The 15,971-nt window shown below is 46.2% G+C and overlaps 1 protein-coding gene across 1 annotated transcript in view; it reads left to right on the top strand.

Moving 5' to 3' along the window:
* The first annotated feature begins 302 nt into the window (after nt 1–302).
* Nucleotides 303–15,971, top strand: part of LOC114897080 (cytochrome P450 27C1) — a 20,736-nt gene continuing 5,067 nt past the window's right edge. Inside the window, exons 1-8 of the mRNA XM_029225736.1 lie at nt 303–563; nt 6,179–6,369; nt 7,119–7,318; nt 8,658–8,867; nt 9,569–9,732; nt 12,998–13,164; nt 14,876–14,954; nt 15,497–15,700. Coding sequence (XP_029081569.1) covers nt 303–563; nt 6,179–6,369; nt 7,119–7,318; nt 8,658–8,867; nt 9,569–9,732; nt 12,998–13,164; nt 14,876–14,954; nt 15,497–15,700 — 1,476 coding nt within the window. The remainder of the gene's footprint in view (nt 564–6,178; nt 6,370–7,118; nt 7,319–8,657; nt 8,868–9,568; nt 9,733–12,997; nt 13,165–14,875; nt 14,955–15,496; nt 15,701–15,971) is intronic.

The raw sequence follows: 15,971 nt of genomic DNA, 5'->3' as shown, positions 1-15,971 counted from the left end.
TTTTTTTTGGCCATGCTTGGAAGTGGAGTTGACCTTAAAACTTTTTGGTCTCAAAGAACGCTTAATTAATCTGATGTGAAGAAAAAATAATAATCGCTTTATTTCTCTGGCAGTCTAATCACAGACCACCCCCTTTTCCCCAGCCTTAGGGGAGGGAGCGTTTAATAACGGTCTGTGTAAACTGATGCCCAGGCCGTAAGAGTTCGCAGGAGCTCTGCTCGAACAAGTTAAAACCAAGCAAAGAGCAAAGGGCGGCCCTCGAAACAAAAAACTGCTCAAACCAGCCAACGCAGAGGATCGCAATGGCTCTGCTGGCGCGGATCCTCAAAGCCCGTCTGAGCCCGGCGCCCGAGCGGGGCCCTTGGCAGCCTCGGTCCACGGACGCCAGGCTCCCGGCGAGGGCGCGGGCCGAGGACAAAGGAGTCGGGCGGCCGGGGGCGCCGCGGGCCGGGGGCCGGGCAGAGGGACCCCGGAGCCTCGCCGCCATGCCGGGGCCCCGGACCCTCGCCAACCTGGTGGAGCTCTTCTGGAAGGACGGCTTCAGCCGCATCCACGAGATCCAGGTAGCTGCGCGCGGGAGACCGGGAGCGCGAGGGGGCTCGCTCCGGCGGGAAGGCGCCGGGGACGAGGCCCGGGGAGGGAGCGCCGGGAAGGGGAACCGGGGAGAGGGTCCCGGGAAGGACGCCAGCAAGGGAACCCCAGGAGGGAGCGCCGGGGAGGGGATCCGGGGAGAGGAAACCGGGGAGGGAGCGCAGGGGAGGGGACCCGGGACAGGATCCTGGGGAGGAGCGCCGGAGAGGGGACCCGGGAGAGGATCCTGGGGAGGGAGCTCCGGAGAGGGGACCCGGGAGAGGAAACCAGGGAGGGAGCGCCGGGGAGGGGATCCGGGGAGAGGATCCCGGGGAGGGAGAGCCAGAGAGGGGACCCGGGAGAGGATCACGGGGAGGCAGCGCCGGAGAGGGGATCCGGGGAGAGGAAACCCGGGAGGGAGCGCCGGGGAGGGACCCGGGGAGAGGAAACCGGGGAGGGATTCCGGGGAGGGAGCGCCGGGGAGGATTCCAGGGAGGGAGCGCCGGGGAGGGGCCCGAGGAGGCACCGGGGAGGGGCGCCGGAGGAGGGGGTCACGGGCAGGGGCCGCTGCGCCCCCATGCGCCGTACGCTCCGGCGGGCTGGCCTGCGGAGTCGGGGCGCCGAGAGCCGCCGCCCGGCCTCCCGGGACCGTCCCGAGGGAGGCCCGTGAGCAGCGCCTCTCCCGCGGTGGGTGACAAGCCCTGCGGGTCTTTACGCGGCCGAGGACAGGTTGCGTATGTTCCTAGTCCTTTTTGTTTGTGTTTTATAATTGAAAGAAAACACAACAACCTAAAAATAACAGCGAGGGGTTCGGAGGCTCCGAGTTACGTGATCTCTAAGTGATGGGAAGACAAACGAAAGTTCGTGAACCTCGGCGTCAAGCCAGGCCTGGGCAGGGACTTAGGAAGAACCCAACCGGTCCAGCAACCCCGTCAGAGTGTTGGGAGCCCGCTTGTTGTACGGTGGCTCACCTTGACCCTGAGTTTTGCCCTTCCCGTGCCCACCTCAAATCGCGTCTTTCATTGCAAGGTGATCCCCACCTTTCAGCGTCGTCAAATCCATTCGCTCCCATTTCCTATGGTAGCTGCTCGCTGCTTGCCTCCGTCATTTTCTCAGGGCTCCCACCCCAGCACCCGCTGTGATTTCTGGGACCTGGGCCTTTTGACCTCGTCCAAGAACACCCTCTTTCCCCACTACTCACTTCTTTTTGTTCAGAGCTTACCCTTCAACCTTCAGAAACTTCTCAGAGGAAGCTTTTTGTAACCACCCACCTGGGTTTTGGTCATTCGTTCATACATTCATTCCCTCAACCCTTAACCTACATGATGGCGCAGAGGCCACAGCTACAGCTGGAGAAGCAGAAACTTACTTCATTGATAGAAAAACAAAACCAAAAACAGTGGGGCAAGAGGAACAATCTTAATTTGACTGAAATTCCAGTTGGCCCCTCCTCTCCGTGCCCCACATGAACTCTACACGATTTCTCCCCAAACATGTTTCTGGGGGTCAAAAATGATTTTTTTCTGTTCCATGTGGAATCTGAACATAAGGTATCAAGATGATAGTTTTCAAATACGGTAAAAAAAAAAATTGTTATTTATTTATTGACAAGTTCAATACAGGTTGCTGTAGACTGGAGCATTGGTTGTTTACTAGAGCTGGTTGTTCTAGTAAAACCCTCTCCCCGAGCTCTCCAGGTCACCCATAAGGCATTTCTAAGGAGGAAGAGAATTATTCTGTTACCTCAAGTCCAGTTTCCTTTCACTCAACTTGTGATCACAGAATGCTGTCTCACAAGGGATTCATCTATAGGGTCCAGGTCTTTCACTTTACATGTGGAAAAGGCCCCAAAGTGTCAGCTGAGTGACTTGCCCACAGTCACATAGCTGGTTAGTGGCAGAGCAGACACAGTGATCAAGGTCGCCAGGTATGACAGAGCAGGAGGGTCCTGCGTTACATAGCAGCCCTTTACAAGCACCTGTGGAATCTTGGCCAATCAGTTCTTCTCTCTGGACCACAGTTTCCTCCTCTGTGCAGGAGTCTAACAATCCTCATCCATCTCACGGGTTATTGTGAGGTCGTGTGATCAGGGCTGTGGAAGGGCTTTGTAAACTGTAATAATAACGAATACATAAGAAGAATGAACAGTTCTGGAGCTCTTTTCATGTGCCAGGCACAGTTTTAAGTCCTCCATGTGAGGTAATCTCTATTATTTCTCCATTTTGCAGGTGAGGAAACTGAGACACAGTGGAACCTAACTTCCCAAAGTCACCCAGCTAGTAAACTGTGAGCTGAGATTCCAACTCCAGAGTCTGTGCTCCAGCTGGCTACACAAACTGAGTCTGTGGCTGACTGTATCATTCCTTGGCCCTCCACCAAAAAGGGCCGTAAACTACCTGTGTCCTTCATCTCGTTCTTTTTGCCCCTTGGTCAGTGGCTCCCTTGTCTGATTGTGCCCATTCAGTAGCTGGATGTGCCCGAGGAGTGGCCCATCTCCCAGTAGTTCCGGTAACAGTCATCCTATCAGAGACCTGGAGAAATACCCTTTTGGGGTCACCTGTTTGTTAGGCAGAGTGATCCCTTGGCACCTGACACATCCCAGTTGAGTCTGAGTGTCTTCATCTCCAGGCAGCGGGACTTCAACTAGGTCCACAAAGAAGCAAACAGCTTCTACCTGAGAGCAGAAGAGTGGAGAGATGACAGACCCTCTGGCCCGCCATTTCCGTGGTTGAGAGTTGGGGTGATAAGAAATGTTGGCAGATGCCAAAGAGGGGTGTAGTCATTTTCCCCATGCTTAGCCCTGCCTATGTCATGCTTTTTTTTTTTTGACCACACCACACAGCATGCAGGTTATTAGTTCCCTGACCAGGGATCTAACCCATGCCCCCTACATTGGAAGCATGGATTCTTAACCACTGGACTGCCAGGGAAGTCCCCATGCCTATGTCATGCTGAGCCATGCTGGAGGGTACTTTCTCTCCTTCTTTCTTTAATTATTTAACTGGACTATTTAACCCATTTACATTTATTGTGATTTCTTTTTTTGGTAACAACTTCATTGAGATATAATTCACATATCATACAATTCTCCCACTTAAAGTATACAACCATCACCACAATCAATTATAGAACATTTTCATAACCTTAAAAAGAAACCCCATATTGTATTCTTTAGCAATCACTCCCCAACCCTCTCATTCCCCCAGCCTTAAGCAACCACTAATGATTTACTTTCTGTCTTTATAGACCTATTCTGGACATTTCATATAAATGGAATCATATAATGTGTGGTCTTTTTTGTCTGGCTTCTTTCACTGAGCATAATGTTTTCAAGTTCACCCATGTTGTAACATGTATTAGTACCTCATTCCTGTTTATGAACAAATAATATTCCAGTGTGTGGATAGACCACATTTTGTTTACTTATTCATCAGTTGATAGACATTTGGATTGTTTCTACCTTTTGGCTGTTATGTTTTCATTTTTTGGGTATATATCTAGGCGTGAAATTGCTGTGTCAAATAGTAACTCTGTATTTAACCTTTTGAGGAATTGCTAGACTGTTCTAAAGTGGCTGCACTATTTTATATTCCAGCAACAGTGCAAGAGGGTTTTGATTTCTCCACATCCTTGCCAATACTTGTTATTATTACCTGCCCTTTTGATCATAAGCATCCTAGTATGTGGGAAGTGATATCTCATTGTGGTTTTGATTTGCATTTCCCTAATGACTAATGACATTGAGCTTCTTTTCATGTGCTTATTAGATATTTTGATACCTTCTTTGGAGAAATGTCCATTCAAATAATTGCCCAGTTTTTAATTGGGTTATTTGTTGTTGTTGTTTTTTACTGTTGGGTTATAGTAGTATTTTTATATATTCTAGACATAAATCTCTTATCAAATATGTACTTTGCAAATATTTTCTCCATTCTAGGGATTGTCTTTCACTTTCTTTGTAATGTTCTTTGACGTTACGCACATTTTAAAATTTTGATGATGTCCAATCATCTGTTTTTTTCTTTTGTTGCTTGTTCTTTTGGTATCATATCTTAAGACACCATTGCCAAATCCAAGGTCATGAATATTTATCCCTATGTTTTTGTCCAAGAGTTTTGTGGTTTTAGCTCTTGCATTTAGTCTTTGGTCCACTTTGAGGTAGTTTTTGTATGTGGTGTGAGATAAGGGTACAAATTATTTTTTGTTTGTGGCTATCCAATTTTCCCAGCATCTTTTGTTAAAGAGGCTATTCTTTCCCATTTAATTGTCTTGGCACCCTTTTTGAAAATCCATTGACCTTAGATGTATGGGTTTATTTCTGGGGTCTCAATTCTATTCCAATGATTTAGATGTCCATCCTTATGCCAGTAGCACACTGTCTTCATTACTTTTATAGTAACCTTTGAAATAGGGAACTGTGAGTCCTTCAACTTTGTTCTTCTTTTTTAGGATTGTTTTTGCGGTTCTGAATCACTGGAATTCTGATAGGGATTATGTTGAATTTATGGATCAGTTTGAGAAGTATTGCCATCTTAATAATATTAAATCTTCCATTCCATTGACATGGAATAAATAAATTCCGTTTATGTAGGTCTTTAATTTCTTTCAATGATCAGTTTTCAGAGTGTAAGTTTTACACTTATTTTATTAAATGTATTCCCAAGTATTTTATTCTTTATGATGCTATTGTAAATGGAATTGCTTTCTTAATTTTATTTTTGGATTGTTCATTGCTAGTGTGTGGAAATACAATTGAATTTTGTATATTGATCTTATATCCGGCAAGCTTACTGAACATGTTTTTTAGCAGATATCTTAGAATTTTCTACATGCCAAATCACGTCACATGTGAATAGAGACAGCTTTACTTCTCCCTTTCCAATCTGGGTGCCTTTCCTTTCATTTTTCTGCTGGGGGCATTTTTACAGGTTTATTACAGATTTCCTGCAGGGAGCTTTCTTCACAGGGCAGGCTGGGCGGCTGCTGTGTGTCTGAATGAAAGGGGCAGGCAGACCCTGTTTGACTCAGGACAGTCAAGACCCTGCAGTTCATCTACATCCACATTCCTCTCACATTGCTTCACACAGCTAAGGTTTTTTTAAACACACATCTTTAAAGAACTAAGAAAACTTCTATGAATATGATTAATGATGTGAAAATATGTTTACCTCAGGAATACTTAAAGCAACCACTCTGTTTTTGTTTTAATTAATATTTATTGGAGTAGAGTTGATTTACATTGTTGGGTTAGTTTCTGCTGTACAGCGAAGTGAATCAGTTATACATATACATACATCCACTCTTTTTTAGATTCTGTTCCCATGTAGGTCATTACAGAGTACTGAGTAGAGTTCCCTGTGCTAGACAGTAGGTCCTTATTAGTTATCTAGTGTGTATATGTCAATCCCAATCTCTCAGTTTAATCCCTACCCCCTCCTTTCCCCCTTGGTAACCGTAAGTAAAGTGGCCACTCTGATTCACTTCTGCATAATGCAGAGCTTCCCTCTGCCCCAGTTTTCTGCTCCCCTAACATCCAGGAATGTCCGTGTCAAAGGTATATCATATCTGTGTATTTTTTTCCTTTTTTGATTTCTCCATGGTTTTGCAGCAGAAACACACACGGGAATATGGAAAAATCTTCAAGTCTCACTTTGGTCCTCAGTTTGTAGTATCTGTTGCAGACAGAGACCTGGTGGCTCAGGTGCTCCGGGCAGAGGGGGCCGCGCCCCAGAGAGCCAACATGGGGTCCTGGCAGGAGTACCGAGACTTACGGGGCAGATCCACCGGGCTCATCTCCGCGTGAGTATGTGAGGCCAGGCTGAGACATGAGCAGGAGCGGGGAGCCCAGGGACGCTCCCCCTCCCTGAACGCTGGGCTCCTAAAAACAGCTATTAATAAAGCACAGAACTCGCAGTGGAATAGTATCAAAAGAGCCTCACGTGTGATCTCCCCAAATCTCCTAAAACCCCCTGGGAAGAGATTTGGTGGCAGGGACAAGGTGGGGAACCCACTAGCCGAGTGATGGAGAGGAGCCATTTTTCAAGGAACACTTTGTGGCTTTAGGTGTCCTTTCGGTGACCACTGAGGGGGCTGAAGCTCACAGAGCCCATCTGTGGACAGGGGTGAGGGTGGTGAGCTGTTTTAGGAGACCTCCAGAAGGGGCTACGAACTTCAGCATTGATCGCCATGTGATGATGTTCCTGCCTTATAACAGACTATGGTTATTATACACCTTTGTGTCTTCCAAGAGTGAATCGGTACAGCCTCAGGTAGGGAGGAGAAAACAGAGCATCTGCAGATCCCCTGGTCCAAATGCCTTTGGTTTAGAAATTCTATTTTTGGCTCTTTTGATATACATGTCCTTACACATGAACTGGGGAGTAATACCATCACTCCCCTCTCTTTGCAGTGTCTGTCCTGTCTTCATCCCATTTGGGCTGGCAGATCTTGTTGACTCTTTATTGCTGGGAAATTTTTGCAGAGATACTCTGAATTCCTTCCTAGAATATCACTATAAGTAAGATTATTTGGAATTCACTTTATTCTAGGGAGGGTGAACAGTGGCTCAAGATGAGAAGTGTGTTGAGACAAAGAATTCTGAAACCGAAAGATGTGGCCATTTTTGCAGGAGAAATCAACCAAGTTATTGCTGATTTAATTAAAAGAATCTACTTCCTCAAGAGCCAGGCAGAAGATGGGGAGACTGTGACCAACGTCAATGACCTTTTCTTCAAATATTCAATGGAAGGTAGGTGAACTCAGGAGGTGGGGAAGATGGAAGAATGGACATTTTACCAAAATATGGTTCTTATCACTCATTGAGCATCTCCTGTGTCCCAGACAATGTGCTAAGCCCTATACATACGTACATGTAATTGTCACAGTGCTCTAAATGGAACCAGGTTGACTGACACTGTTTTACAAATGGGGGAACTGAAAAACTAACCCCCATTTTTAGTGGCAGAAACTTAGTTTCAAATTGATGTCTCTCTAACTCAAGAACCATGCTCCTAATTACTACACATTTTGTTTTAGCATAGTTTTAAAAGCAACAGGAGTCTAGAGGGCATGTACCACAATCATTCTAACTTTTAAAATCCATGTTAGATGGGTAGCACATTCCCATGGTTCAAAAATCAAACCCAAAAAGTACTTATGGAAAAGTCTCCCTCTCTCCTGACCCAGCTAGGTCACCAGCTTCTTCAAGGGATATTGTATTTACATACAAAGAAATATGAGTATGAGTGTGAGTATTCTTTTTACTTAAAAAAAAAATCGATAGCATACCAAACATTTTTTCTGTACCTGGGTTTTTGGAGAATTCTATTAGCTTTCCCATTTTTATTTTTATTTATGGCTGCATTGCGCGTGCCATGTGGAACTTCCCTGACCAGGGATGGAACCCGTGCCCCCTGCAGTGGAAGCACGGAGTCTTAACCACTGGACCACCAGGGAAGTCCAGATTTTCCATTAAAAAAAAAAAGTTTCTTCAAATTTAAGTTAACTTTTTAAAGTTCTGGTATTAATGCTCTCTAAAAATAGTAACAAAATCAACAGAGAAGTGTCGTAAACACACTGAAAAATCCTCCCCATCCCTGGTTCACAGAGGCCCTTTCCTCTGCCCCCTTAGCTCGTCCTGGGGCTCCCCGAAGTGTGGCCAGGAGGAGCCACCTTTCAACTCCCCAAAGTTGGGCAACTGGCTGAAAGGTTGGGAGTTTTGCCTTGTGGGTCTTGAACAGACTGTTGAGCTGAGGGCGCACTGAGGCAGAGGGTTTATCAGCATTGAACCCACAGCGCCCTGGGGGTCAGGACCTGGTAGAGAAAACCTCAGGGGTAGGCACCTGGATCACTTCTTTTTTTAATTTTTATTTTTTTGGCTGCACTGCGAGGCTTGTGGGATCTTAGTTCCCCGACCAGGGATGAAACCCAGGTCCCCTGCAGTGGAAGCGAGGAGTCCTAACCACTGGACCACCAGGGAAGTCCCTGGACCACTTTTGAAAGTTACATTTATGGCCAGGTATCGTATATTGATGCTGTGAATGGTCTAGAAGAAGAAGAAGAAGGGTTGTAACCTTTCTCCCGCGCAGGAGTGGCCACCATTCTTTACGAGAGTCGTCTGGGCTGCCTGGAGAACAGCGTCCCGCAGGCGACAATGGACTACATCGAGGCCCTGGAGCTCATGTTCTGCACGTTCAAGACGTCCATGTACGCCGGTGCCATCCCTAGGTGGCTCCGCCCGCTCATCCCCAAACCCTGGCGGGAATTCTGCAGGTCCTGGGATGGACTCTTCAAATTCAGTAAGAGAAAAGTCAGGGCACCTTTTGTAGAATCAGATGGACCTGACTTTCCTCCTAGTTGTGTATCTAACACTCACACAGACAGTGGGTATTACTGTAGGGGATTCCCCAATGGAGTTACGTGCTATTTTGACTCAAGAGCTTTTAGATTGGTTTCTCGAATGAGCAAAAAGCACGTGGGTTGTGACTACAAGTAATGTGACAGATTTCTCACTTTTTTAAAAAATAAATTTATTTATTTAATTTATTTATTATTTTTGGCTGCATTGGGTCTTTGTTGCTGCGCGTGGGCTTTCTCTAGTTGTGGCGAATGGGGGCTACTCTTTGTTGTGGTGCACAGGCTTCTCCTTGTGGTGGCTTCTCTTGCTGTGGAGCATGGGCTCTAGGCACGCGGGCTCAATAGTTGTGGCACGTGGGCTCAGTAGTTGTGGCACGCAGGCTCAGTAGTTGTGGCACGCGGGCTCAGTAGTTGTGGCATGCGGGCTCAGTAGTTGTGGCTCACAGGCTCTAGAGCTCAGGCTCAGTAGTTGTGGTGCACGGGCTTAGTTGCTCTGCGGCATGTGGGATCTTCCCAGACCAGGGTTCGAACTAGTGTCCCCTGCATTGTCGGGTGGATTCTTAACCACTGCGCCTCCAGGGAAGCCCTGAAGAGACGATTCTTAACCAAAACTTCTTTCAAAAGAAACACTGTTTTCAAACAGGCCAAATTCACGTTGACAACAAGCTGAGGGACATACAGTGCCAAATGGACCGAGGGGAGAGAGCGAGAGGGGGCCTGCTCACGTACCTCTTCCTCAGCCAGGAGCTGACACGGGAGGAAATCTACGCCAACATGACCGAGATGCTGCTGGCTGGTGTGGACACGGTGAGCTCTCAGCTTTCCTTTCTTCTCAGCAGAGCACAGTTAAAGCTGGGGGCCTTTCCAAGGAATCCGACAGATGGCAGATACTTTAAGAGGACCATGCTTGTTTGTACTAGCTGAATGTCTGCTTCACTGCTGAGGGTCTCCAGGAGAAAACTCGACCTTTTTTCTTTTCTTTAATATAAATAAAGGTGCACGATGAATTCTGTAAATAACATAACCCAATTCTATTACCACACACACAAAGTAGCAATATGTTTTAAAGTTTAAAATCATTCCTGATTTGCAAACATTTCTCCATTGTTTCATAATATCAGAAATGAAGGGACTTCCCTGGCGGTCCAGTGGTTAAGACTTCACCTTTCAGTGCAGCGGGTGCGGGCTCGATCCCTGGTCGAGGAGCTAAGATCCCCCGTGCCTTGCGGCCAAAAATCCAAAACATAAAACAAAAGCAGGAGTGTAACAAATTCAACAAAGACTTTAAAAATAGTCCACATCAAAAAAACCTTAAAAAACAAAACAGAAATGAAAAGGGCACAGACATTAAAAACCCTCTTACTTATCATTCAAACTATTGCGGGCTATGGAGAACTTCCCAGTTCATTTGATAAAGTCGGCATAACTTCAAAACCTGCTAAAGAAAGCCTAAAGAGAGAAAAGTTTACTAAGCAGTTTGACTTATGAATATGCACATGTATCATTTTTAAATCCTAGTGAATAGATTCAGTTAGTGGAGCAGATGAATAATACGCTATGACCAACGAGGGCTCAATATCAGAATGAAACAAAGCATTGCCCGTTGATTTGGAGGCAATTCCATACCCTATTACTAAGTGAGAAATGAAGATGCGGAAAAGCATGTATATCCTGTGTTCCTGTTAGTAAAACAGTGGCCCCCGTCCCATCTGTCCACGTGCACGTGTGTACCGCTGATTGCTGGACGTGGAGGAAAGTATGGAGCCTGCACCCTGGACGGTTAACATGGGTTCCTGGGCTGGGGCGGGGCTGATACAGGGGTGTGGAAGCCAAGTTCCTTCCAAAAACTTATGTATAATCTGATACATTTACTCAAGTATAAAAAATGGTATATTTGTGGGTATATGTACAGAAAAAGTTTAAAATTTGCTAAAAGAAAGTGGTGAAATAAGAAAAAGAAGGGCCAGGCTTTTGGTAATTGGTGGAAGAAAAGTCAGTTGAGTGAAATAATTAAGATTAAGACAGTAAATTTGGTGATTTACTGTGTCTCCAACGCACATCTGTAAGCACCCTTCTGTTCACACAGAATCCTCTGAGGTAGGTGTTACTGTCTTCATTTAACAGGTGGGGAAATGAAACAGCTAAGCTTCCCTCAAGGTTTTTCCTTCACAGGAGTGCTTCCTGGACTTGAGGAAAGCACAAATCTCCTTTTTAGAGGTAGACAAAAACCCCACGGTTGACATTTTTATTATGAAGTCACTTAAACGTGTAAAAGCAAAAAACTTCACATAAAGTCATTATTGTTATGGATCATCTTTAACAATAAAACAAAAAGTATATAAATTAAATACAAACGAATCAGTGCGGAGAATGCAAGCGATGAAAGTTCTGATTAACCGTGTGAATGTGACAGTGTGGGTTTGCTTGAGTGGAGAAGCAATGATGGAATGAACGGCCTTGTATCTAAGCTGATTCAGATGCATGCTACTGTTGCCCCCTGGTGGTAACTAAGAGCATCACCGTGAGACGGAGGGCAGAGAGGACTCGTTCCTACGTGAAGGGAACATCTTGAAACTTCACGCTCATTTTCTAAAACGTTATTTTAAAAAGCCAACTTCATTGCAGCATAATTTATGCACGATAAACTGCATCCATTTAAACGGTACAATTCGATACAGATTGTTGACTGATACAGGAGAAGCACAGATGCAATCATTTTTGAAACCAGCACTGAAGTTAAGATACTGGATGTTGCTACCACCTCTGCAAGTTCCTTACCCCCATTTCAGTCCATCCCTCCCATAACCCCTGCCCCACCCTCCCCACCCCCACCCCCACCCCCGGCAACCGCCTTCTGACACTGTGTCATAACAGTTTGCAGTTTTCTAGAAATCAGTTTGTATTTTTCTAGAAATTTATATAAATGGAATTATACGGTATGTATTTTGTGTCTGACTTCCTTCACTCAGCAAAATGATTTTGAAATTCATGGATGTTGTTGCCTGTAAAAGTAGTTTATTCTTTTTTATTACTGGACAGTATTCCATTGTATGGCTATACCACATTTGGTTTTTCCATGAATATATGATTTTAATAGAAATTTTCTGTTCTCTTCATAGGAAGCATCTTAATTATTTCCTTCTCATTTATAAGGAAGAACTTGCACGTTACATTGTATATTACAGGAGAGCTTGCCCTCTAAAAATACATAATATCTATTAGAGGGAAATAACATCAATATGGCCTACTTAAGTTAGATTTTTTTTAGATGAAAGAAAGGGCACTTATACTGTGGAATTTCCTTGTTTACAAGAGAGTGAACTACAGTCACATAGGTAATAGTATTGATTTTAGTGAAAATCTTGGAATCTAGGGTATAAAATAGAATTATTTATTCTCAATAACCAGAAATGTAATTCTTCAGTTTAGGAAGTGGTATAAACAATGATACTGTTTGTGCAAATGCCATTCAATCCTTATATGGTGCTTTGCTTGATAAGTGCATGGGAACAACGATGGACCAGTAATAGTCCTGTGACCACCACCTCCCATCCCCCTCTCCCCCATCTCTTCTAGATTAGGGCAACCAGAGCAGCCCTTGCCCAGCCATGGGCCTGCAGGATGCAGTTCTCGGGCTGATGGGCAGCCTCAGGTCCTTTCTAGCAAAACTCAGGTGACCCTTGTAGAGAAGGTCGAAGAAAGTTCTAGGCACAACTTCCAGGCTTGACCAGCGTTCCTACGTGCTCTCAAACTCCATGGAAGAAGAGGCAGATTGCTCTTCAATGATTTTTTAAAGTTCCAAAATAATTTTTCCTGTGGCTCTTCATTGAAAGAGCGCATGAATCCCATCGTTGATGTTACTTTACAAAAATCTCTGTCAGTTTTTTTCCAGGAGGAGTTAAGGGAGATCATCTTTTGTTTCAGTAAGACATAAAATGCTCCGATGGACTTACATGGGCGTGGCTTTGCACCTGTGCTTATTCTCCCATGACTTCCACGTCCGATGTTGCCTGCGCCTGAAATCCTTGATTTTACTCACCCACGTGCCTGTATCTGCCGGTTTCTTTATTAGACATCGTTCACGCTGTCCTGGGCAGTGTATCTCCTCGCGAGGCACCCGGAAGTGCAGCAGACCGTGTACCGGGAGATAGTGAGGAATTTGGGGGAAAGGCATGTTCCCACGGCTGCAGACGTCCCCAAAGTCCCACTGGTCCGAGCTCTGCTTAAGGAAACCTTGAGGTAAAAGGCTCACCAAAATTCATGTCAAAAACCGTGTCCGTTAAGTCTCTGATTCTTTATCACAATGAATGTGCTTTTGACCTAAAAACTGGGTCCTAAACCAATACTCCAGCGACCCTCGGTGGCAGAAATGTTTAGGAAGGAGGGACTCATGACCATTTTATTTCCTCTCTGCCCTCGACAGAGCAGCAGAAAGGCTATTCCGTTTTACAGTTAGAAATATTCATTTCTTCATAAAGATCTTTAGAGCCATCCTCGAACTTTGTACTCACTCTAGACATTTGTTTCATCAACTGTTTCCCAGTGTGTTCCTCTGGGGATAAAGCAGAACAGGACTGACTGCCAGGAAAATGTTCTGGGCTGAGTGGCCAGTTACTGGACGTGCTTACTGCACTCCTTGTGTGAATGTCTAGTCAAGGTGCAGACACCAAGTAGTGAGGCTTGTTTACTTCCGGACAGGACTTTACTGACCCTGGGAAACGCCGGAGCGTGAGGGATACGGGTGGTCTTGGGCAGGCTTGGGTGGGAGGTGGGATTAGGTGACTAGTGAAGGTTCTTCCTCCTGTGAGGCTCAGGATCGTGACCACAGCATGCCTCTGTGGAGGAAATGCTGTGACACGGAGCAAAGGTTATTCACAGAGTACACACTAAAATAATGCTTTTAAACCTGACTCGATAATATATTTCAAGTTGGCTTGCATCTTCCATCTTCAGCATGCTGTTTAATCTCAAAAAAAAAAAAAAAGAAGAAGAAGAGAGAGAGAGAGAAAGAAAGAAAAAAGCCAGCTGTGTGTTAACTGGTATTTGTCAATTAAAATTTATTCAGTTGGGCTTCCCTGGTGGCGCAGTGGTTGAGAGTCTGCCTGCCGATGCAGGGGACACGGGTTCGTGCCCCAGTCCAGGAGGATCCCACATACCACAGAGTGGCTGGGCCCGTGAGCCATGGCCGCTGAGCCTGCGCGTCCGGAGCCTGTGCTCCGCAACGGGAGAGGCCACGGCAGTGAGAGGCCCGCGTACGGCAAAAAAAAAAAAAAAAAAAGTTTATTCAGAGTTTTCGTAGGATCACTTCCCAGAGAATCCAAAAACTGATGTAGCATTTCTCAGAATCTATTTCTTGGAGCCCTGAGTCCTATGAACTATTCCTTGATAAAGGGGTCCCACGCTTGCACAGATTTCAGAAATTCAGCATTATTCCTCTTGGAACTTGCCCAGTGGTGCAGTGGTTGAGAATCCGCCTGCCAACGCAGGGGACACGGGTTCGATCCCTGGTTGGGGAAGATCCCACATGCCGTGGAGCAACTGAGCCCGTGTGCCACAACTACTGAAGCCCGCGCGCCTAGAGCCCGTGCTCCGCAACAAGAGAAGCCACTACAATGAGAAGCCCGTGCGCTGCAACAAAGACCCAACACAGCCAATAAATAAATAAATAAATTTATTTAAAAAAAAAAAAGAATTATTCCTCTTGGGAGCACAGTAGCATTTTAAAGGCTTTGCTTTGTGTTCTATAAATTTTTTTTGACAGTGAGGCCCCAGAATACTTGCTGGGAAAAGCTAGGGAGCCCATGAAGATCCTTGCAAGATTTCCTGGTTGAAACTGTAGCATGTGTTACTTTTTAGAAAATGAAAATGGCAATATATCCAGACTTTTAAATGTTTAGTAACATATTTTGAAAGTCACCGCTCCCTTCCTGTCCCCGTTGGCTCTTTCTAGGCTGTTTCCAGTGCTGCCGGGGAATGGCCGGGTCACCCAGGAAGACCTGGTTGTTGGCGGGTATCTGATTCCCAGAGGCGTGAGTTTGGCGGACGTGGCGGGGCTGGGCTGAGCAGGGGCGGTTGGATTGGAAATTTGCTTCCACGTTTCGGATGTCCCTGTACCTAAGCAAATATCTGTAGATGTCCTTTTCTTCTGCATATATTTTTATGATGAAGATGGGGCTTTACGAGCAAGGAGATGTGGAGTGTGTGATGCTGCTCTGGCAAAAACAAAGGCAGATATTTCTGTAGCTCGCAGGCCTATTCAACCCTCCCTCTCCACCCCCCCCCCCCCCCCCCCCCCCGCCGGAGGCCCCATGGAAGCAGCAGTTCCCTCCAGGGAGAGTTTCTGAAGGACTTGAATTGCCTTCTCTGTGGCTGCATTGATGTTCATTCCGGGCAGGGTGTGAATTGAAGGGGGACCTGCCATCCCGGGTCTGCATGGCCTCTTGGGCCCTTGCATGACTCATCCTGGCCCGAAGCATCTCTGGAGGGTCGGTCCAGCTGGGGCTATGGCCTCTGCTCTGCTTTCCCTTGATTAAGTTCTTTATTACTTTTCTGGTGAAAACGGTTTGCTCAGACCCAGCTGGCCCTCTGCCACTATGCCACCTCCTACGAGGATGAGAACTTCCCTCGGGCCAAGGAGTTCCGGCCTGAGCGCTGGCTGCGGCCAGGAAACCTGCGCAGGGTTGACAATTTCGGGTCCATCCCCTTCGGCTACGGGGCTCGAAGCTGCATCGGGCGGAGGATTGCAGAACTGGAGATCCACCTCCTTGTGATTCAGGTAGGGCCTGCGGGCTGGGCTTCATCCAGGTGACTGGGCTCCGTTGCTGGATCAAGACTTAGGTGAAAACAAGGAAACAGGATTTTGAAAACTTTCAGAGCTTCCTGTTAAATCTCTTTTATGTGTTAAAATGCCTCCCCTCCCCCTGCAGTAGCCGCCTGTAGCCCCATGGCCACTTGCCTTGTTCCTTTCTTCCTTGGAGTCACATGGGCAGAACTGGGATATGTGTGTGTGTGTGTGTGTGTGTGTGTGTGTGTGTGTGTGTGTGTGT

This window comes from Monodon monoceros, unplaced genomic scaffold (assembly GCF_005190385.1).
Source record: "Monodon monoceros isolate NGI ecotype Baffin Bay Population unplaced genomic scaffold, NGI_Narwhal_1 Super_Scaffold_16, whole genome shotgun sequence".
Classification (NCBI taxonomy): Eukaryota; Metazoa; Chordata; class Mammalia; order Artiodactyla; family Monodontidae; genus Monodon; species Monodon monoceros.
Note: the sequence above shows the minus strand (reverse complement) of the source record. Positions and strands in the feature narration are given on the sequence as shown.